This window comes from Gallus gallus, chromosome 14, assembly GCF_016699485.2.
Source record: "Gallus gallus isolate bGalGal1 chromosome 14, bGalGal1.mat.broiler.GRCg7b, whole genome shotgun sequence".
NCBI classification, from domain to species: Eukaryota; Metazoa; Chordata; class Aves; order Galliformes; family Phasianidae; genus Gallus; species Gallus gallus.
In genome coordinates, this window is record NC_052545.1 from 1094507 (window position 1) to 1117814 (window position 23308).

Below are 23308 nucleotides of genomic sequence, written 5' to 3' on the forward strand. Positions count from 1 at the left end.
CTGATTAAAGGCACAGTGATTATAATTTTTCAGGTTCTGCTTGGAGAAATCTACACAGGCACTAGTGTGGCACGAGTGGTAGTGAAGGAGTTGAAGGCAAGTGCAGGTCTCAAGGAGCAAGAACAGTTTTTAAGAAGTGGAGAACCGTACTAGTAAGTAATATTCTGTAACTTGGTTACCACAAGCACTTCATACTACTGCTCATGAGTTAGAGCTTTTTTTAAGTGTTATTTCTCTGCTTGCCCTTTCTCATAAATTAAATTCTTGTCTCTAAGGTGTGAAATATAACTGATCCAAAATGAATAAGATTTGAATTTGCTTAGATAATATGCTCCTTGCCTAAATGCTTGGTAGCTATTTGTTCAGGACTGGAAAACACACTTGGTTTAGTTTGTCAGATATTCTGCTGCAGCTGTTAAAAATCCTGGTGTTGCAAACCAACCCTATGTCTAAGTACTTGCTTCTAAGAACTGAGCTTTAAGTCTTACGTTTGGATTTCCTATTAGAGGTAGAAGAGCTGGCAATGTGTTGTGTGTTACCATGCATACATAAAGTTCTTTGAAGTTTCCATATTCAAAAAAATTTAATACAGCATAGGGCTAAAACTAGTTCTGCTCCAGAAGCTTGCAGTGGGGCCTGTGCAGAAATAAAGCATTTAGAACAGCATCAACTTCGGTCCAGTAGTACTCCACAGCTCAGAAATTATTAATCTGAATGGAAATGCGAACAAAATAGTGTTGCTTGGTGCTCTCTTCCTCTTGTGTTATGGTTGGAACATTTCTGTGCTATTTGCTTCCTGAAATTGAGTCTTTACCTACTAGAGAGGAGTTTGGTGCATACTAAAGGGAGGGTAATTTCTCTTATGTTTTGGGAATGATGAGAGTCCTCTGAAAAGCTCTGTGGATGAGTGGAATAGGTAAAGCAGTATCAGGCATACCTTAAGGTGTGGCTTGCCTGAATGTGCTACAAATGAGTGGTCATGGGGAGCTTTCTACTCTCAGTTGTTTCTCTTGTCCTAGTTAGTTTGCATTTAGGCTTAAATTGTTGGCAGCTATCAGAGGAAGAAATCTCATGCCTTCTGCTGCATTGGCACAAGTGCTTTTTATGAAAGTTAGAAGAAGAAACTGATCCATCTGAGAACTACGCTGGCGATCAAAAAGGTTTAGCTTTTAGCCAGATCAGTTCCTTAAGCATAGTTCATGAACCAGTTGCATGCATGAACGTTTAGTTTTGGTATGAGGGAATGATGGGGGTGGGAGGATAGGTGTGACTTTTTTGTGGCAGTGTCGGTTTTGTGGTTTTGCTATCCTGCAAATTTCATCTGCTTTCAATGATATGCTGCTACAGTACAGAGTAGATATAAAGGTGCAAAGAGAATACGTCTTTGAATACTCGCACCTTCTGTTCACGCTGCCTCCAATTATGTACTGAAACTTGCAGTTGAGGTTTTAGTGTGCTGTGTTATACTGAAAATAATGTATACTGTAGTCTTTCTGACTTCAGCTGTGTTTTCACTCCAGCATTCTTCAGCATCCAAATGTTCTCCAGTGTATTGGGCAATGTGTGGAAGCTGTTCCTTATCTCCTAGTCTTTGAGTTCTGTGACTTGGTAAGTGCACTTGTACAGAAGGCTGCAGTTGTTTTTTTGTTAGTGTAAATGTTATGTCGTGTATTTACTGCCCCTCAGTCATGAAACTATTCTTATTTTTCTTCTAGGGATTTTTTTTCAAATAACCAGAATTTCAGAAAACACTTTTTTGCTTCAGGGGCAGACGGCAGAAGTGCAGTTTTTAAAAATTTATTTTTATTCATCCTATAAATCGTAGGTTCTTGTGGAATGTTCTTAGGAAGAAACTAGCTGATTGTTCTTTTCTTTGCTGACAGGTTTATTAGTGTCATTTAGTCTACCTATGTCATGTAACAGGGAGCTTGGAGGTGGAAGGAGGTCACAGAACAACACTTTTTATTGCAGTCCAGTGTCATGCACATGCTCAGTCACATCCTAAATTTACATCCTAAATTTGCATTCTAAATTTTGTTTGCTGTCTGTGAAGCCTTAGCATGCCTTAAATATGACTCCTAAGCAAATATTAATTGAAGAAACTGAAGGGATTTCCTTCCTCCTGCCTTCTACCCCTCCAGAGTACCCAAATGTTACTTGTGTCATGCAGCTGAAATTGGATGTTGGGTTCATTTCCAGAATCTGTAATGAGTGTACTCCAGTATTTGGAGTTTTCAGTATCCGTGCTCTTCCTGATCGTTTCTGCTACTATGTTCTTTTAACTTGCATTCCGACTTTCCTGTCCTTTTCTTTGCCTCTTGCCCTTCTTTCCCAACGTGGACATCTACCTCATTCTGCTTCCTGAACACCTAGGAAATGCTAAGAGCACACTGAGGGGTGGTCTCTTGCTTTCTGTGCTGCTCTTACTGCTGCAAAGGCCACTGAAGATGGGAAGGGTAATTGCACAAACGTCTTGCTCAGCCACAGCATTCCTGGTCATGTGCTGGAATTTGCATGAGCTTTGTGACGAAGGGGATGCTGTGTGTGTGTAGGAGCTTAGAGCTCTGCCTGCTATTCACAGAAGCTTCACAAACTAGAATTTGGATGTGGTGGTGGAACCCTGCTCTGCAGACACTTGAATTGCTTTGTTGTAGTGCAGTGCAGTATTAAAAACAAAACAGGCAAACCCCCCAGAGCTGCAGGTGGCTGTCTGAAAATAGGCTCAACAGCTGCTTTTAAAAGTCTGTGGTCTAAATACTGAAAGCAAAGTTGAAAAATGTTGAGGCAGAAATGATCTCAGAAGTGCCTATGTGTGTTACTAAGTCCTTGAGAAGAAAAGAGTTTGTATTTATAAAATTCAGCATGGACCTTCTACACCTGCTTCACTGCTACAGAGTTTCTCTTTAAATTCAGGCACACCAATAGGGTTCTAATTGCACCAGATGCCTCAGGCATTTTAAACCAGTGTGGGCATGAACTTTGAGTTTTCTTGAAAAAACATCAATCTGTGGCCTTAAATAATGGTATTTTACCAGCTGGGTGAACCAATGGGGCAGAAGTGCTGATAAAATCTTTTTTTTTTCCTATATGGGATAAACAATTGGAATGATTGATCAAGGTGAATTGTTCTGCTTTTGGTGAGGACCTCAAAAGCGTGTGCCTAAGGTGAAGCAGATGTCTTTGTTTTTTTCAGCATGCAGGAGTGGAATACTTTGTACTGATCTTAACTTGGCACTGGAGCTGCAGTTTCTTTTAAAAGGACCTCTGAAAAAGAATATAAAGTTTGTTAGTAGATACACATCTAAATATTTAATCAGGTTTAACTACTGCCGTGACTTAAATTATTTACATGATTTAATCTGATTTTGAATTTTGAGTAACTTATGAAGATTGCCCTACTTTAAGAATATATTTTAAAAAATCTTGGTTTGCCTGATGCTTAGTGCCAGCAGTTGTCATGATCCTGCAGAGTAATCTGGAAAGGATTTGACTTAAGGAGATAGAATAGATTTTCACTTTAACTGGGGGCAGTAAGCCTGACAGCCCGAACGGTAGCTCTGGGCGTTTGTGTGTAGCTAGATAATGTCATTGCAATGGAGAGCAGGTGTCTTCAAAGAGAACCAGAACTTGTTTTTTGGAGTATTATATATTGTAGTCTGGTGCATGTGACTTCCATAGTGAAAACCTGGCTCACCCGAAGAGTTCATACTTAGCAGAGCTGAGTATCTGCTAGAGATCATTGTGCTTTATTCGCTGTGCACAAATACACAGGACTAGGCAGGCCAGATACAGCTCACTGAAAATAGTTGTATGCAGATTGAGGTGAATGCAGTGTTAGCTCAGTTATCACCATGTCGCTGACTTCTGTTGTGGTCTGTGGGCCTCTGTGGGAGGGAGCAATACTGAAGTGATGGGAGACGAAAGATGTGATGGAGGGAGGGATGTGCAGGAAGGCAGACAGCACAGTTTGGAATTAAAAGAGAGCGTGGCTAGGTGGCTTTCCTTAGTAGACAGTTGTTTGATGATAATTTATTTTCAGTAGGCTGATACTCTAAAAGCTGCTTTTATCACTGTGATTGGGATGGCAGTTACTTGAATTTTTCAGGGTTTTGGTAAGTGATCTTACTAGAGGTGGGAGGTTTTTCTGTACCTTTTTTTTCCCCTGAAATTGGGCAGTACAGTGAGTATGGAGCTGCTTCCAAAATGTGCCAGTATGAAGCTCTTCAGTTGGAAGGCTGTAGGAAAGGACGCCGTTGAGGTTGGCTGAAGGCTCCAGTGTCTGGTGACTGCCTGCTGTTCAAGTAGTAAGGATGGCAGATGTGGAGCTGTTTTTCTGGTTGCAGTATAATGCTATTTACCTTGTGCTACTGGTGTTGTATATACATATACAACCAGGAAAAAACCTGTTTTGATCTGTGACTTGGTATGATTAAGAATGAGATGGTTTAGTATAAAGGTAGTGAATATGTTGGCTGGATTGTATAGGAAATAGCCTTCAGCTTCAAGCTCTCTGAGGTTTTTCCAGCCATGCAGATTTTTCTTTGCAAGTTTGTGTGCTGAGCAGTGAGAAGTGTGACTGGTCTGCTGCTCAGAACTGTCTGGAGGGTATTTTCTACATGCACCTTCAAAGTCATTGGATAGCATAGAATCTCTCCTTTTTGCAGCTTTTCCTATTTGGATCTGTAGCCTTTATGGGGCCTCTCGATGTTGGCTCTGCTGCTCAGGTAGCCCTGTTGCAGTAAGCAGCTCCCAGGCTCCATGGCACCAAAAGGTGATGAGCGGAGGCACTGGAAACTGCAGTGCCAACACCAGAGCTGACAGCCATGGTAGCGGAGCCGAATGTCACTGGAGCTCAATTACTTGTTTTCTTGGCCCTATGATCTACTCACCCTATTCCTGTTTCTAAGGTCAGCCTGGTTGTATACATAGTAGCTATATTTGCTAACTTTTAGCATGTTCTGTGCTGTAATCCAAGCTGCTCTGCCTCCCTTGTTTTGAAGAGCTGAGCAAGAAGCAAGAGCGGGCAGCTGTGCATGATTGAAAGGTTTGCCTTAATTTTTCTTCGTCTGCATTACAGTTGTTTAAATTTGTTAATTGACCATTATCAAAAGAAACAACAAGTTCTTCAAAGGTTCTGCATTAGTTTGCCTAGTGTGTTAGTGCTGTCTTACTAGCCATCTATTAAAGGCTGTAGAATGGTGCCAGGTTAAAAATAGTGGTAGCTGGCTTATTAACTTTAATATATTACTTGGTCATGCATGGCCAGCATTTTGTCAGCACAGCAATTCCTCTAATGAATGGACATAATTTATGAGTAAGGGAAAGTTATTCAAATGTGGAAGTAGCATGTACATGCTGAGGCTGATTTGCCTATCAAATGGCTCTCAGAGAAATATTTTACAATTCCCTGAGCAGATGAGATCAGCAGGATGCAGGATTTGCCCGGGATGCCCTGTAGCTTGCTTCAGGGATGCTGTTACTGGTGCCTGCCTGCAGTAGTTTTCTTTCTTTTGTTTGGCCTTTCTGATTACTGCCACTCGTGAAAGCATTGGTTTCAAATTAAAAAAAAAAAATCTTTGCAATGAAAATTTACCCGGAGTTTAACAAATCTGTTAAATAATCATAAGAAAAAAACAGAGGGTTGATAGATTGTGCCAGCATCGGAAATTGTCTGTTTGGTTCAAAGGCTTCTTGTTCTCAGAACTGCTTAATATTTCTTAAACTTACATATGCTTTAACAACTTTCTAAGGGCATAAGGGATGTACACCATACACCACTTTCAAATATTTTAACAGCAGTCATTACAGGTACAATAAAGCAATGTTGGAGAAGGGAGACAAGGAATATTTTTGTTCCCTTCATTACGTGGTGTTAGGTGGCTTGGCAGGTAGCTTTCCAGCTTGGTAGGGAGTGTTGTGTGGGCATAATTTGGCAACTTCTTTACACTGCTCAGACTCTTACTGTCGGTACCTACTGGTTTGAAGAGTCACATCAGCTGTTTGGGTGTCCTTATGCACCAAACTGGGACTTGCACAACCCAGAAAGCTACAGAAGACTACTGCAGATAAATAATGCTCCTGGCTCCTAGTGGTTGGGGGGGTGGTGGGAATAAGTCTCAGTATGTTGTGAGCTTCTTTACAAAGAAGGCTGAGCTGATCCTGGCTAGAACTGAGAGGGAGGCAGGAAAAGTAAAATCTAGTTCTTCATCTATTCCCAAGAGAAAAGGGAGGAGGCAGCGGCAGAACAAGTGGAGCCTTCCTTAAGTGTGATTAGCTGAGCTTTTTATATTAAGGTATCTGAGCAATGACTTTTGCATAGCTTTATTTATTCAGACGTATAAACTTTGAAGTTTACTGTATTAAAAACCTCTGGCCAATAAATGGCTGTTTTGTGGCTCATAATATGAATACTCTTGATGCATTGCTGCTGTCTGCTGCAATTCTGTATTAATTCTGTAATGAAATTCTGTATTTTAACCTCGAATGTTGTCATAAATAGGATGGGGAAAACAACCAATATGATTTGAGATGCTAGATCTAATGCAAGTTGCACTTCTACAAGAATGTGTCTGCATGAATTATTTACTAAATAAGGGATGCCACGCAGCACTGCTGTTGCTAATGCGTTTAAAAATTAAAAACTAATTCCTTGGTGCACCTAAAGGCATCCCAGGAACTTAATCCAACTGGGACAACCCATAAGCAGGCAGTTGCTGTTTTAATGAGTGAGGACGGTTTCCCAGTGGATAGTTCGCCTTTCCTCAGCAGCGTGCTGCCACCTAGGGCTGGCACTGGGTGCGCTGTGCTCCGTGTGTTCGTTATGCCGTGGGATAGGGAATCTGTTATGGACACTGCTCATGTGGGAGTTCTTCTGAGCTCTGCTCAAGCAAGGTAGAAAGGGAGATGTGTGCTTATACATGTTTATATACTTAAGTGTAGTGATTTTTGCTCTTATCTTCTGAGAGGAAGCACATTTTAGCCAATGTGTAGACTGCTGCCTTGTCTATGCAACCTCAAGACCTCCGTTCAGTCTCCCTCCAAGGCTGAGGCCCTGGTGACTTGTACAGTTACAGCCCAGTATGTTACACTGATGAAATAAGTTAATGGAACCTATTGTGTAGTTTTCGTACAATTCATTTTCTTCTAAAACAAAAATGCCTTCTGAAGCCACTTCCTAAATTTATAGGAAGACTACAAATGAATAATAGAAGTACAGAACTGGTGGGTTAGAAGCTTAACTGTGAAAACAGGAACAGTGGTGTGAGAAACTTGTTGTCTTACCCTGCTTGGGATCACTTACTCTAGTCTTGCTTTTCTTGAGAATGTTTGACAACTTCCAGTTACTTGCAATCTATTTCAAAGCTGTTTTCTTTTTCTAGTGAAGTATGAAGTGCTTTTGTAGCCTCATTAATTGTGTAGATGTTGCTTAGCCCTGCCTAGGCTCAGTAAACATGCCGCCATCTTCTTGTGCCTCAGTGATGGGAATGGACTGTATTACTTTGCTCTCTTATCCCTGGAGCTCTGATGAGCCAGCAATGGCTGAAACTGTCGCCTCTCCCTCCCACCCCCTTCTGTATTCCAGTCAGCTTGGCTGAATGGGAGCACTTGCAATTTTGACTTATCCTGTTTAAAAACAGAAGCTCATAATATTTTTACTGGAAAGTGTTATTGTTTGACAGTTATATGGCTTTTTGTGGCGGTGTGATCCAGCTGTTAATCACTAAATGATGTGATTTAAAAACCCTTAAAAGGATGTACCGTCTGCCTTGGATAATTTCTCTAAGCATCTTGGTGGTGATGAGAAACTTGAGATTCTTTATTAAGCACAGATCTGTTTATATCTAGTGCTGGCCTTGACTGATAAAGCAGGTAATGTTGTTAGTTGGCTTTTTATTAAGTACTTTTGAGATTCACTCAACACAGCAATGATCAGTATTTTCAACTTCTTTTACAGGGTGACCTGAAAACTTATATCTGCAATGAGCAGGACCACGTTAGAGGAGATTCACAAATAATGCTGCTACAGAGAATGGCATGTGAGATTGCTGCTGGACTTGCTGTAATGCATAAACATAATTTTGTGCATAGGTATGTTTTCCAAATAAATTTCTTTTTACTTAGCATACGCTTCAGAATTTGTATGGATATTTTCATTGAAATAAGCATATGTTCAGGACTGTGTTTTGTGCAGATTTATGTACTGTAAGTCATGAAGGTGTGATGATTATGGAGATGCTGACTGGTGTGGTTGTACAGCTCTCACCTGCCTGTAATCTGCTCACCTGCCTTTGTGGCTGGTTGCTGGGCCTGGGTATGTCCTGCTTGCTACTGTCACGTGTACCTGTGTGTAACTGGATAACTTCTGAAAGATGTTTTTTTCATCTGGTACTCTGAGTTGGGGCCTGACTCCTGAAAAGCATTACTTTTTTTTGACCTGTTGGTCGTACTTTGGGTTGAAGACTCACTGTTTATTTGCTTGCTTTTGCAGTGACTTGGCCTTACGAAATTGCTTTCTTACATCTGATTTAAATGTCAAAGTAGGAGATTATGGTATAGGATTCAGTAGGTACAAGGTAAGTTAACCTAGTCATGTACTGATTTTTTTTTAAGGGTTTGGAAGTCTAAGGTCATGATGGGAATGTTTTAAGGTTGTGATTTGGTAGTAGATTTTTCTTTGAATATTGGATGTTCAGAATATAGCTGGCAAAAAACTAGCAAGCCTCACGCAACAGAATAGATGATCTTTCCAGACGTGGACCTGATAGGAGAAGCTGCTTGTTAAGTTTAAATGTATGTGTTTATATGTTATATATGCAGTAATCCTAAAATAGTGAAGACAGGTGTTATGCAAAAATTCACTTTAACATTTTAAGAAAAGAAAATGCCATGACATTTAAAGAAAATGTTTTAAATACTTAAAAATGCCGAGAAGGTGAAAAATGAAAAGCATACAGAGAAGTTTTGAGTAGCAAATCCTAAACAAGAAGTTGGCGTCCAGTTTTATTGTAGTGAATACTTTTTCTATAGCATTTTCTCTGCTTCTTGGGTAAAATGGGATTTATTTCAGTTCTCGTTTTACACGCAGTGATCACATAAAGCCAGGCTAAGGAAAAGTTTATCAGCTTCTGGAAGTAGATTCAATGTTATTTCATTTTTTTTTCCTTCAATAATATAGGAAGATTATATTGAGACAGATGAGAAGAAACTTGTTCCTCTCCGATGGACTGCACCTGAATTAGTAACGAGTTTTCAAGACAAACTATTATCAGCAGAGCAAAATAAATACAGTAACATATGGTATGTAGCAAATTCTAAAATAATTTGGGAATGAATTTTCAAAGATGATATGAAGAAATAAATGATATTTACAGTTAAATTGAGTGTTGGCCTAGTCCGCTGCTTTTTGATTTTATCAATTTCAAGGAAATTTGAGGGATGGAATTTGGGGCTTAGGCTGCCAGTTCTTGAAAGGATTTGTATTTAAGGGTTTTAAATAATAAATTGTTTTATTTTTTAATGTAAACCTAGTTTTACAGAAAGCAAATGGGATGGGTAGAAATGATCTAAGTACTTTTTTTTTTTTGCATCCTTTAAGCAAAGTTCCTCGGATTGTACTCTTAATCTAAACTACCAGCAGCCAGGGCCTTAAGCATTCCAAATATTAGTGCCTCTCATACAGAGCTGCTTTGTGTGAGTTGCTACTAGATGACTTCCAGAGACCTCTTCTAAACTAAGTAGTTCTATGGCAGTACAAGCAGAGTCAGTTACTTTGCGTTTTGAGCAAGAAAAGGTAGTCCAAAGAATTAGGATCAACTCTAATCACTGAAAATATTGTCAATGTAGCATACAGCACCAAGCAATTACAGTACTTCCCAGTTCTGCAGCTTCAAAAATACCAATTTAAAGAAAACTGAAACAGATGTGCTTTCTAGTGATCTAAATTGTAACTGCAGTTTTTTACTAAACATTTTCCTACTGTTGTACTAACCTCGAGGTTACTTTTTGTAATATGCAAGAGTTGCTTCCACAGATCAGCCATTTACTACATAGTGTGTTTTGTTACCTTCATTGGCACTGCTTTCAAAGAGCTTGGCTCTTAAGGCTTCTAGCATTTCATCAAATGCAATTAAAATGAGTTAATGGATTCTGGAATTCCTATTGAGCCAATAGGAAAGTGATATTTGGTGGTTCTTGTGAATTGTTTATGTAGTCCTTACTTTCTTAGAGCAATTTTAAAATAGTTCTTGGAATGTACAGTCATTCTGCTGCTCTTTTCCAGGTCCCTGGGTGTAACATTATGGGAGCTGTTTGAGAATGCTGCTCAGCCTTACTCAGACTTCTCTGACAGGGAGGTCTTAACCCACGTCATAAAGGAGAAGCAGGTTAAACTTTTTAAGCCACATCTGGAGCAGCCATACTCTGATAGATGGTAAACTTCAACTTTTTACATTTATTTTTAAAGCTGGCGAAGATGCTTTTTTGTATTATTTATTTCTCTTAGAAGTATATTGAAATTATTGCACGTTACTGACAAAGAAACATTAGAGAAAAATGAGAGGAATTGCTGTAGATTCAAATTCCTGTCAGTAATATGTCTTACTCTTTAGTTCATTAATTATCTGATTACTATAAATTGCTTTTTATATGGAAACTATTGAAACATATTTCTTGTTTGCCTAGGTATGAAGTTCTGCAATTCTGCTGGCTACCTCCAGAGAAGAGACCAACAGCAGAAGAAGTGCATAGACTTCTAACTTACCTTCGCATGCAAAGCCAAAGGGACTCAGAGATTGATTTTGAACAGCAGTGGAATGCTCTTAAACCAAACACCTCAAATAGAGAAACAAATAATTCTGCATTTCCGATCTTAGATCACTTCACAGGAGATAGACTTGGCCATGAAATGGAGGAAGTTCTTACTGTAACTGAAACAAGCCAAGGTCTCAGCTTTGAATATATCTGGGAGGCAGCTAAACATGATCATTTTGATGAGTGTGGTCATGTGAATCCTGATGAAGCAATGGCATACACAAGTATTTTCTTTCCAGTGGAGGTTTTTGAGAGGTCCCTTTCAGAGCAAGGGCCGGGAGCACAGGATGGAAGTGGTCAGGAAGCATCACTAGCTGTTCCTGGGGTGTTACCTGTGTTTGATGCGCACAAACTTTCAGTTGGAAATGACTACTATATCCAGTTAGAGGAAAAAGGTAGTGGCTGCAGCATGAATTTCGATAACCAATCAGTTGTACTGACTACAGAAGTTGATCAAGAAGCTGTACAAGAAAAAAGTTCTCATTTCATGGTTCTCAGGGATCTTGATGTAGAAGAATCTAGCACTGATGGGGACTTCTTCCACTACAATAGAGATCCCAAAGAGGAATTTTTGCCTGCTACTAGTAGTCCAGAAAGTCCTTTCCAAAGTATATTTAATGACATTGACAGATCAGAAGAATTAACAAATAGAAAAATAGTTGGTTTTGCTGAAACAAATGATATTCCTAAAGACTTTAAACCAACTGTTTTAAACTCAAAGATAGATATTACAAATGTCCCAGGTTTTGGTGAGAAAGAGCATTCTAGTCATGGTTCTGAAAACAAAACAGTTTCTGTATGTGAAAACATCTCTAACCAGTCTGAGTTGGTAACTTTAGAAGAACTTTCTGATAATTTCTTGTTTCTTCAAGAGAAAAACTTACTAACAGAGATACTGTCTAATAAAACCAGCCGTGATTTTGGGCAAAAAACAGAAGCTGTTCTAAAAAGTGTATTAGACACCTCAAGTAGGACCTCTGTAGAGTCTGAGCCTGTATTGGCTGAAAGTGTGCAGGTCTTTTCTTTAATATGTGGAAATCCTGGAACTGTGAAAGATGAAAACTTTAACCCAGTAGCAGTGGATAAAGATATGAATTCTCGGTCTCAGACTACTGTAGAGATAGAGGCATCCTCTAGTCCATCTGCAGCATATAAGTTGCATGATAAAGATATAAATCTTCCTTATTTGAAGGATGAGGGGAAACTTTCAAATGTGGAAGTCAACCAAGCCTTGTTCTGTAACACTGATACTTTCTTTCAAGAGCTGTCCAATAATGCAAAAAATAATAACGTTGGAAACAATTCATATTACAGCGCTGCTGCTGAAGCAGATCAGAGTAATGTACAAATAAAACAGGGAATACTTTCCGAGTCTGATGAAATAGCTTTTAATAAGGAAAAATGTGATCAGGAAGATATGGAAAGAAACTTGCAATGTAAGTCTCCCATATTTAAAAAAGATGCAGATTTGTTAGAGGAAAGACAAGAAACGTCAAATAATTTTGAGAACTGTAAGGATGTTCTGGAAGAGGTGACCTCAGCTTCTGTTGGCGCTTCAGACTGTGCGAGTCAGGACAGTCTTTTGGAAGATAGCCCGTCTCCAAGAGAAGCTGTAGAGCAAGTCTTGGAGACGCCTGATTCATTGGATTCTTTAGATGTAATCGAAGTTTTAGAATCCTTACAGGCTCAAAGTCCACAAAAACTTTTGCCTCCTGATAAGCCTGCTGACAGCGGCTATGAAACAGAGAATCTGGAGTCTCCAGAATGGACTTCCCATGTTACTGTTGAGGATGCTTCTAATGGGGATACCGCTCACTGTAGTGTCAGTGAGAGCAGTGTCAACGATCTGCCTTCTAATCCAGTCATAATTGTTTCAGAAGCAGCACCTTGCTTAGATGCAGTGAACAGCAATTTTGAAATAACCCCATTATCAAATCAGAATTCATATAGAGACTCTGCCTATTTCTCTGACAATGACTCCGAGCCAGATAAAAAAACAGAAGAGACTGTAAATCTATCAAGGGAGACTACGTGTGGTGTTTCTTCAAATAGAGGAGAGAATAATAGTGAGAAGGATTACTGTTTGGAAGAGAGACCACAAAAGCACAATCTAAGGAATTACCAGGATGCCGGTACTCAGAATGCAGAACCAGAACTGGATCGTAAGATAGAGATGCACGAGCTGGGTGTAAGGGTGCAGGGGTGTCCCGAGGAGTGGGCTGAGGCAACTCTGAATTCCCTGGAGATATCAATGGAAGACAATGCGAAGGATGAAATAACGCTCTCTGAGACCTGCCATAAAAGTGTCTCTTGCGTTGGCACTAACACTTCAGAGCTTCTCTCACACAGAGACTTTAAGTCTGTGCATAACATACACAATTCTTTAGATGCCAATAATAGCGAGAAGCCCTTCTACCATAATGAAGGACAAAAGCTGAAAGAGCCAGATATTGAAGGAAAATACCTTGGCAAGCTTGATGTTTCTGGAATGCTTGATTTAGAAGACGGTGATGATGCAGACGAGGAAGATGAAAACAGTGATTCTGAGGATGACATGAGGACTTTTCATATGCACAGCCTGAGTTCTGACAGTGAGGATGAAACTGTTCACCAGGTTCCCGAGATACTTACTGACAAGGATGATGGAAAACATCTGAGAAGCTTACTGAAACTTCCAAAACCTCCTCATGAAGGGCAAGCTGAGCACTGGAGAAACGAGAAGAAGGCTGTCACGTTCTTCGATGATGTCACGGTCTATTTGTTTGATCAGGTACCTTTTTTAACTGAGGAAGTAAAGGGTTGTTTTAAATACGAAATGGTAGAACGGATGAGTAGTATTTGTGGACTCGCTGCTACAAGTTGATTTCCTTGGGTCTTGTTTGTGATGTTGGTTCTTTTTCCTTTGTGTAAAGAAACTTTTTCTTGGCAAGGTGTGGTTTTATGCTGGCAATAGAATGGCTGCAGTGACTTGAAATGCAGTTTTGCTTTGCACAGAGTTGCTTGCCATGTCCTAAATTTCCACTGCTTTTTGAACCCTGACTGTATGCACGGGATTTAAACTGTTTTTTAGTCGTGTATCACTGATGCTTGTAAGGCGATGCTTAAATTGGGTGTGTGAGACAGCATGCTATGGACTAGATTTTGTTAGTAATTCTAACTTAGGATTTAAGTTTGAATGTACTTATTATACGGGTCAAAACACTGAATCTTGCATTAATTAGCACTGAAACAATTTACCTTAAACTATAATCCAAAGGTGAGAGAAGTAGTTAGATGACAATACTACTTTTTATTAATACAGTGTTATTCAAGTTCAATAAAACAATACGGATCTGCATATACAATCCGAGGTTAGATTTGTTTCCCATTTGCTCTGTCAATTTTTAAACTTGTGCAGTTGCTACAATGTTGAAACACAATCCCTTTGTATCAGCTCACAGTAGTACGGTGAGTGTAGAAGAATGTAGAAGAACAGGTAGAAGAACAGTTGTGTTGTCGGGCTTTGGGAATGCTTGTGATGATGTGTATAAATACTAGGAGTCATCATCTGCAGTAGAAAACATAGGTGCTATATTTTTGTTGTCATCTGTAGAATAATAATCCTGCTGTCAGAGGGGAAGATAAGAATAAGATGTATGAAACTGCTCAGTTGTTGAACTATGACGTTTTACAGTGATTTCTAACATGTTGGCTGTTTCACATACCAGCCATGCAGCATTAGTCTCTTCATCCTGAATTACAGCTAAGGAGTAAAAAAATGAACAAGCAAGCCAACAAATAAAATGCTGGGAGACAGGACTACAGGCTTCTCTCAAACAGGGAACAAGCCTCAAAGCGATAACCTGGCTGTGTATGGCTGATAAGGGAACTGTGTCTGTTCAACTGGAGATGAAATGTTTTAACGATAAATGATGTTGAAATAGTCACTTCTGCATGCATTTTAGCATTGACTTGATAGAACTTGTTCAGAAAATGGAAGTATATTTATATGCTTAAAGTACAACTCAAAGTTCTGTGGCATGGTTATAGCTAAGAGCTTGCAGACCATTTTATTCCATAGTAGATTTGATAAGGAAAATGAGAAATCTTGAAAGCTAGCATCTAAGTGCATGGATACATTGCATGTACAAAAGGGTTAAACCTATTTTGTTTACATTAGGAAACACCAACTAAGGAATTGGGAAACCGTGTGGCAGACTTGAATGGCGAAGGCTCTCACAGCACTCCTGCTCCATCCTCGGGTTTTAGTTACTTCAACAGATTTACCAATTCAGAAAGCTCAACAGATGAAGAAGGTACTTGACAATGTTTGTATGCAGCACAGGTTGAGAGTTATGCATCGTTTTTAATGAACTGTCACTTAAAATATGTAGTCTGATAAGTACACTATGCCGTACTGGCTTCAGTCTCACATCTCAAGCAAATACTTCAGCTGGGCTTGGATGCTAATGTTACTGTTTACCAGAGCTTGGGAAGTAATACTGTTTATCTGTTGATGTGTCTCATGAAGCACCCAAATTGCAGATAAGTCCTTGTGACCTTCCCCCCCTCCCAAACCAAACTGCAGGTAAGAAGTCTTTGTGACCCCCCGTGACTAAACCCCAGCAGGGCTGGCTCAAGAAGTTTTTGTTCATTTGGTCTGGATGCTGCAGCACTTCAACACTTCTTGGCCTCATTAAAGTGCTTGTGTGCCCTTGTGAGGATTTTCTTTGTACTGCCCAAAGCTGCATTCAGTAAAATAAAGGAAAGCAAATAATTTTCGTTAGCAGCTGGATGTTTTCAGAATGTAGGTATGAATGCAGGATTTGAGCATGAGGGCTACACACCTCTCTTCCAAATGCAGTATCTTTATGACTGTCAGTGTGCTCTCTTTCTGACCTTTTTTCTCTCCAGTCTCTATCCTCTGTGTGTCTGCATGCTGTGGGTTAACGTGGGGAGGCAGGTATGCGCACACACAGCCACTTGCTCACTCCCAGTGGGATGGGAGGAGAGGAAGATTAAAAGCAAGAAAACCTGTGGGTTGCGGGGAAAAAAAATGATTTAACTAGCCAAGGAGATGTGGAAGAAAGAAAAGTGGTGCAAAGCCATTCACCAGCTCTCATGCATAGACAGGTGCCTAGCCAGTTCCTAAGCAAAAGATGGCTGACTTCCCAAACTCCTCTCCTCTATTTTGTTGCTGAGCACAGCGTTATATGGCACTGCATGTCAGGTTTTACATGTGAGAGATGACAGTTACTGTTTTTAAGGCGGTATTATGCTTTTGTGTGGTATGTATCAAAAGCCTCTTAAGTTTAGACTTTGCTACCAGAATTCAGTGGCATCCTCTGTAATTCTGTGGTGTCATTTCTTATGACTTGGTCTTGTCTGAAAAGTGACAGTAGGTTTGTTTTGAGTTAATGCAGTTTTCCAGGGACTTGCTTTGAAAATTACTTTTACTGTAAACTGCTCCTTTTTCTCTTGTTTTCTTTTGTTGTTTTTTTTTTTACACCAAGGTGGAGGTTTTGAATGGGATGATGACTTCTCTTCCCCAGAGCCATCCTTTATATCAAAGGCAGCTAATAGCCTTATTAGCTCTAAACCACCTCTTCAGTCAAAGTACTTCTCTCCACCTCCTCCTGCCCGGACTCTCGACCAGAACTGGTCACATTCATCCCCTTACTCCAGATTCTCTATTTCTCCTGCAAACATGGCAAGCTTTTCCCTTACGCATCTTACAGATTCAGATATAGAGCAAGGAGGTAAGTGATTTAGTTACAGTTATTATTTTGAAGCTATGAATTAAAAGATTTATCCAAAGATATTTTTAGTATAGATGACAAATTTTGTTCTGTGTGAAATACTTTATAAGTACGTTTTATTACTATAGAAGTTATGTCTGACCTTGTATTTCAGTATGACAGCCACATGACTACAAACTTGTGGTTGTACATCCTCCGGAACATCTACGAGACAAGCTCACACTTCTTGTTTCCTAAATTAGTACAGTATTTACAGAAGTGAAATCTGTGCTGTCCTTAAGCACTGTGGCAGCTTAATAATTCTCATTATTGCCTCGTCATAGGTTGTTTTATTGTTATTGCACAGGATGAGGAATTTATCTACAGTTGTCCAAGCTTGCTCTACGGTTTTGATGTATAGCTTTCTAGAAACTGCATTTCTGATGTTCTCTCAAGAAGTGCAGCATGTTTTCTAAAGCTGAGTAGAACAGTTTGTTCAGAGAGCCATACGAATCAGCTCATTGGTTTGTTGAGTAGTAGCAATATCTACAGACAAGAAAGCTTTTGTTAGTAAAAAGCTTTTTAATGCTTGAATGCATTTTTGACAACTTAGAGGGAGAAAAGGGCAAACTTGAATCAGTTTAGCTTATTACTAATCTAGATAAAATATTGCATTATAAAAATAAAATACTACTGATTGCTGAGCCTTTCTGATGATCAACGTCTATAAAAGTGTAATCAGTTACATAGTTTTGTATTGTTCTTGTATCTTGCTTACTGATTAGGTAATGTTGGCTGCTCAGTAACTTACAGATAAGTGGTTTTGGAGGTCCTGCGCTGCATTGTGTCCTGAGAAGTGACATTGAACTGTGTGATTTAAGCAGATGTTTATGTATAAGTGAGCTAAATGCTTACAGTAGTTGAAAGCTCTGGGGAAAGGTAAACGGGTACTTAGAAGTACTACAGTAGCAGAATGGCACGTTCTGGGAAACGTCTTGCAAAGCTGTGATGGTTGTGCTGAGGCTCTCACTGTACCTTTCCTCTGTTAATAGGAAGCAGTGAAGATGGAGAGAAAGATTAAAGGAATTAAAAACTTTCTGGGACTTCATACACAGGACGCACAGACTCTGCGTCTGAAACTTGTTTGTGTGAGCTCTGGATCTCCTGGAGTGACACAGGTAACCGAGAAGTCCTGAGAAATGAAAGTAAACACTGAAAGCAATGTTAAATCAGGACATTAATTTGAATGTGTATTTAACTTTGTAATGTATTTTTAAATCAGTGCAATTTTGCTTTTCATTATTGAAAGATGATTCTGCCGCTGTTTTCAAGTACTTGAAGTATTTTTCAGATAACGTAAGAAACGAGTTAAGCAATTACACTACAGTCTGGTTTATGTATGAGATTGTATAATATTCTTTTTATATTTTTCCATGTAGTTCATTACCTGTTCGAACATACACCTGTTGTAGAATTGTGTATAACTGTCCTGTGCAACAGGTGGCCGTGTTGCTGAAACTGTACGAATGATAGTTGATCAGTAGTGAGCCATATTTATTTAAAAGATATCACTACATGTTACTTTGCTTATTACAATTGCACTATGGATTATTCTTCCTCTATTTCCTGATGATGTACAGAATCAAAATGTTAAATCTTTCAAGGAATATAAGACAAGCTGAATTGGCCCAGTTACCCAGTTTAATTTGTCCTTTTTGTAGCCTTTGCTATGCACGGTACTCGTAAAACGTACATAACTTCTGAGTGTTACGTTAGATTTGCTGAAATCTTATATTCAGTACCATTTCTAAATGATGATTATAGATTGTTAGTGTTCATGTTTTATAGGAAACTGGAATAGCGTATATGGTATACTCTGGAATTTGTAGATGAAAGATAATGTCTCAATTCCTGAATATGATCCTACTGACTGCTTGAACTGTAATTCCATCTGACTATGTCATACTTAAGGGCCTTCCAGTTGGTACTACAGCTTTCTGCCTTGGAGAGAGAAGAAACAAAATTGACTGTACAAAACTGGAAATTGTGAATCTTCTAAGAAAGACTGATTTAAACAGACTGGATTTCAGGCATGTTTGGCCCTTCAGTTGTACATTCTGTGAATTTTGAAGCTCTCTTCTGCTGACTGCAGACTGGGGCTACCATTCAGAGGCCTGTGGTAGATCTACCTCTCAGTGATGTTCCGACAACAAAGAATTACACTAATGGTTAATAGCCAATTCTGCACCCTTTATAAGGCCAGACTTACTGTAAGATATCTGCAGGGCTCCATGGTACATCTTGAAACACATACCCAAAGATGTCGTATAGTAAAGTTTACTCTGAAGCTGTCTGTAGGGAAAGGAATACAGTGTGGTTCTTCAACCTTCATGCTTTCCTGTGCATTTAGTTAAATTCTTTAAATTGCTTGGAAAAAAAATCTTTAATTACTACCCCAAAGTGAGTTAATTTGAGAAACAAATCCCTGGCCTCTTGGAATGCCTTATGCAGCTGCAGATCTGTAGGAAACACTGACAGGAACAGTTTACCTGGCTTTAAATTACATTGTATTTTAGTGGCTTTTTTTGGGCAGGGCTTCAGTATAATGGTAGTCCTGGTGCTCTCTGTTCAGATTCAGTCACCTGAAAACATTCGCCCCGTGGAGTACAGGAAGACTGGATATTTACAGATCTGTAAAGTTGGTGTCTATTACTTCCGTATGCATTTTGATTTTCTTTAATGTATGTTTTAAATGGAAAGGAATATGTTAATTGCTTCTTTCCAGCGTTGTCTAGCCCTCAGCCAGACTGGCTTCCGTACCAACCAAAAGGGAATGATGTAGTTCTGTCAAGTTATTTAACATTGCCACTGTGTTGGTGAGAACTTTGATGAGGCACTCAGGTTCAGAGCTGGTAAGAACTGTGCTTCAGTGTGAAGTGAGGAGCAGCATTTCTCAGACGTTTCCCAAAGCATGATTTAAGAGACGAAGCCAAGCAGTTCTTCATACATACTTACAGTGTGTACTGTAGAGGGCTTTAGGAAGCTGTGAGCCTCTTGTCATATGTTAAAAGATAGATAATTGACTTTGTGCACATATTATTGCTTAGAAATTCCACAGTTTCAATATTAAACTCCTCGATACAACTAGAATGAGGAATCACATCGAAGTTCAACAATTCTCACACTGTTAAGTGTGAAAATTCAAAACTAAGAATGAAACTCCGTAAGTGGTCTGCAGATGGTGTGTGGTTTTATCTGCCTTGGGAGGTGAAAAACTACTGTGTCAGCCCTGGAGTTCAGCCTTACTTTTGAATTGCTTCACTTAGAATATAGTCCAGAGATAAATAAAAGCTGTACTCCAAACTGCGAAAACTTGGTTGTGCGTTTTGGTCCTTAAAATTCTGGAAGCTCGGCTGTTTCTCACGTGCAGCATTCCATCAGGAGTTTCCTTGGTTTGATGGAAATATGTTTATTCTTCACCAATGTTTAAAGAAAATCTTACATAGGAATTGAAAGTTTACTCCTTTGCCCAAATGGACTCGTTGCTAACAAATCGCCAAAGGAGCATTTTTTCCAGGATGGGCTATGTATGATGTTACGCTAAGCAATGTCCTTTCCAGCTATACAAAGAGGAGAGAAAGATTTGAAGTGGACTCACCTCAGTTAACCCGTGGATTTAGTTTCAGTAACCCAGAAGGCTAGATGGCAATAATCTGAAGTCTATTTTGGAAAAATAAGATTATAGTTAACATCTGATCAACCATTAGCAATACTGCAGTATACCCACGCAGCACCAGTGACACAACAAAGATGAACTGGTAATTCCTACAAATTGCATTTCAATCCGACGATGTGTTATGAGTCATAAAACTGCATGAAATTTCTTGCACTAGCTACTTGGGCATGGTCTCAGTTTTGGAAGGACATGTATCTATTTCCAGTGGCTTATTATGAAGACTGGTTAAATCTCAATTCCTTCTCTAGTACAATCCTATTCAAAGGCATTGTCTCCATTTGGCTACTGAAGTTATTTTAAAAACCTGATTTTTTCCCACCTCAGGAAGTTTATTTTAAAAAAACAATAAAACCGAGGCTCTGTAGTAGGAAGCCAACAAAGTGAGAAGTGTGCTCAGTCGGAAAGGAAACGCCTGCACTCTCCCGAATCCCCTATCTGCGGGTATGTGGCATGTCTGACTGCTCATGGAGACGGCCACGTTCGTGGGAATGAACGAGTTAAGCATGTTTCATATCCTTGTTGATGCACTAATGAAAGCCATTTAAGCCTCATTCTTTTTATCAGTATTTTTAGCAGGTTTTTATGTAGTACGCAAAGCTTCCTTCTCGAGGAGGCTGGTTGGTGGAAGGACTTTTCCTGCTTAAGCACTGCGCTGCGGTGTGGGCATCGTCAGGTGTTGGTGGATGGCTGTTTTTGTTGGAGGTGGCGAAGGGTGGGGAGTTGGTGGAATCAAAATTTATTAGCCTTATAAGAAATAGCCTTAACTAAGAACGGAGTGTACAAAATTACTTCAGCTTTAAGTCATACAGAAATATCCTTGTATGTTAATGGCTTTGGTACAAGACTGGAAAAAGCATAGAGGGGAGTCGAACATCATATAAACTTATTGAGAATAAGTATTTGTAAAACCAGCAGCCTGTTTTTCAGAAACTTGAATATGACTTACAGTTAGTTTTGTTTATGAAATTGTTCGAACTTGCACAGTTGTAGGTGTAACTTAAATGACAAATGGTACTGATGTGTGTGTATATATGTTTAATTCTATTTGTAAATGAGAAACTATGTAACAAAACCATAGGTATGAGGTTTTCCTATTGTAATTTAATACAGGTATGAGGTTTATGGCAATATATCATAGTTAATGAATTTCAGGTCAAAATGTCTTTAAATTGTGTACATTTTTAAATTGTAATTTCTACTGTATATTGATTATCATGCATAGTGTGATTCAATAAATTGCTTGTAATTTAAAAATATTTAATATTAAAAATAAAATAGTTATATATTTATAACCTCTTGGTCTGTTTGTTCGTTCATAAGCAGATGCCAGTAACGGGTCTGGTCCACAATGTAGCATAGCTGGCTGCTGTCAGTGTTAGCATCCAGAGGCTGAGAACGTACCAAAGGGTCAAAGCCACAGTTCCAGGAGATGAGTCTACATTTAATAATACCACCTTCAATTATTTCTGTTATCAGCCTTGTTTCAACTTCAGGTAACATGTGTATTGTCAGTAGAGAAGCAATACTCAAGTTAGAAACAGTGTAATTAAATATATATATATGTATTCATTTCTTTCAATCCCAGAATTTAATATTTATAGGAAGAATCCACAGGTACCTTTCAGAAAACAGGTGGATGGTATTGTTTTCTCACAGTGTTTTGAATTTATTTGTAGAAGATGTGCTTCGGTCCAAATGCATGTGCTGAATTGACTTAAGGTCCCCAGGTAAATGCAGTACTTACTTGTTTTGGTAGCTTCTTTCACATGAGATTTGGACTCTCTATCCCTGGCACTCCCTAAGGCAGGAAGAAAGAATGTTTTTCTTCCTCACCCATTGACTGATGAGATCATGCTGACACACAGCAATGTGGAGTAGTTAGTGGAAGCTGGTGTGGAAGCCCTTGGCATCCATCTAACAGCTGTTGTGAGTCCCGGGAACAAGAAACTTATCAAGATGACTTAACTTCAATAGCTAAAATATAACCAGTGGGCTAAAATTTGACCGAGACAGTGGTCATTATTGAGAACAGATGTGGAAGTTCCCATGGCACTAACTGTCTGTCTTCTGCACTTACTGAAAATCTGAGCTCTCGCAATCTTTACCAGCAGCGGCCTCCTTGCAGGGGATGGAAGTGCTCTGTGCCTTTGTGGCACAGGCAGTATGGTAACTTGCACAGCCTGTGGCAGAACAGAGAACTGGGATGGCCTTTTCCTTCTCCACCTGAGGACATCCCACCCGCTGAAGTAAGTCTGGGCATCATCCCTCCTGCGGGGACACACTGACCTGGGTGGTTTAGCCTCCATCAGCCTGTGGCAATGCCTCCATATGCTGCCCATGTTGCTGTTGCATCGTTGGCCCTGTAAGCACCGTGACCAGCCCAAATGGGGAGCCTTGTGCTCCCTGCTGCCTGCCCACCACTTCTCCCTCCATGGGAGGAAGCAGGCTGCGGCAGTGCTCCTTCATGTGCCTGCGTGTGGCTCGTCTACCCAAACCCAGCACATAGTGTCGGAGTGCAGTCACAGGCTGAGGTTGCAGACTGCTGACAGCTGCAGGGCTGTGGCCCTGGGGCCCGCCCACACTGCTAATGCAACGTGTCGCAGGCAGCCGGCTCTGACAGGGCAGGCAGTGGGGCTGCTGCTGCCTGCTCGGTGGACTTCCAACAGTGTGTCCCCTGGGCTCTCCTCAGTGTGAGGGTCCTGCATCCCTCACAGGCTCCTCATTCTGAGCTGTCCCTGTTGATGGACCCTGGCCCAGCTCTGGGGGCGGGCAGTGCCCTCGCTGCCCCCATGGATGCTGCTGCTCCTGGCTTCTCATGGGTCTCTGCCGTGTCCCCCTTTGGGCTCTAGGTGCCTTCTCCACAGCTGATGATAGTGGTAAGTCACAGAAAAGGAATGCCAGCCCTGATGGATGGCTGCAGACTTGCTGATACTTGGCTGTTTTCTCCTCTTTGGTTTCTCTTGAACACCCCACTCTTCTGCTCCTGAGCTCTTCTGTCTCCTCTTCTTCCTCTGCTCCCGTGCCATCTCTCTGGCTGTTGCTCCGC

The 23308-nt window shown here is 40.1% G+C and overlaps 1 protein-coding gene across 3 annotated transcripts in view; it reads left to right on the top strand.

The window, feature by feature from the left end:
* The window catches only part of LMTK2 (lemur tyrosine kinase 2), a 37742-nt gene that overhangs the window by 12881 nt on the left and 1553 nt on the right, over positions 1-23308 (top strand). For 2 of the 3 annotated variants that reach the window (XM_001232428.7, XM_046900884.1), the window contains exons 5-14: positions 34-152; positions 1521-1608; positions 7955-8088; positions 8489-8573; positions 9176-9297; positions 10280-10429; positions 10681-13579; positions 14969-15104; positions 16302-16547; positions 17579-21554. In XM_001232428.7, coding sequence (XP_001232429.4) covers positions 34-152; positions 1521-1608; positions 7955-8088; positions 8489-8573; positions 9176-9297; positions 10280-10429; positions 10681-13579; positions 14969-15104; positions 16302-16547; positions 17579-17607 — 4008 coding nt within the window. In that variant the 3' untranslated portion in view covers positions 17608-21554. Of the gene's footprint in view, positions 1-33; positions 153-1520; positions 1609-7954; positions 8089-8488; positions 8574-9175; positions 9298-10279; positions 10430-10680; positions 13580-14968; positions 15105-16301; positions 16548-17578; positions 21555-23308 lie in introns of those variants that run through there. The other variant, XR_005839812.2, reaches the window with a different exon arrangement.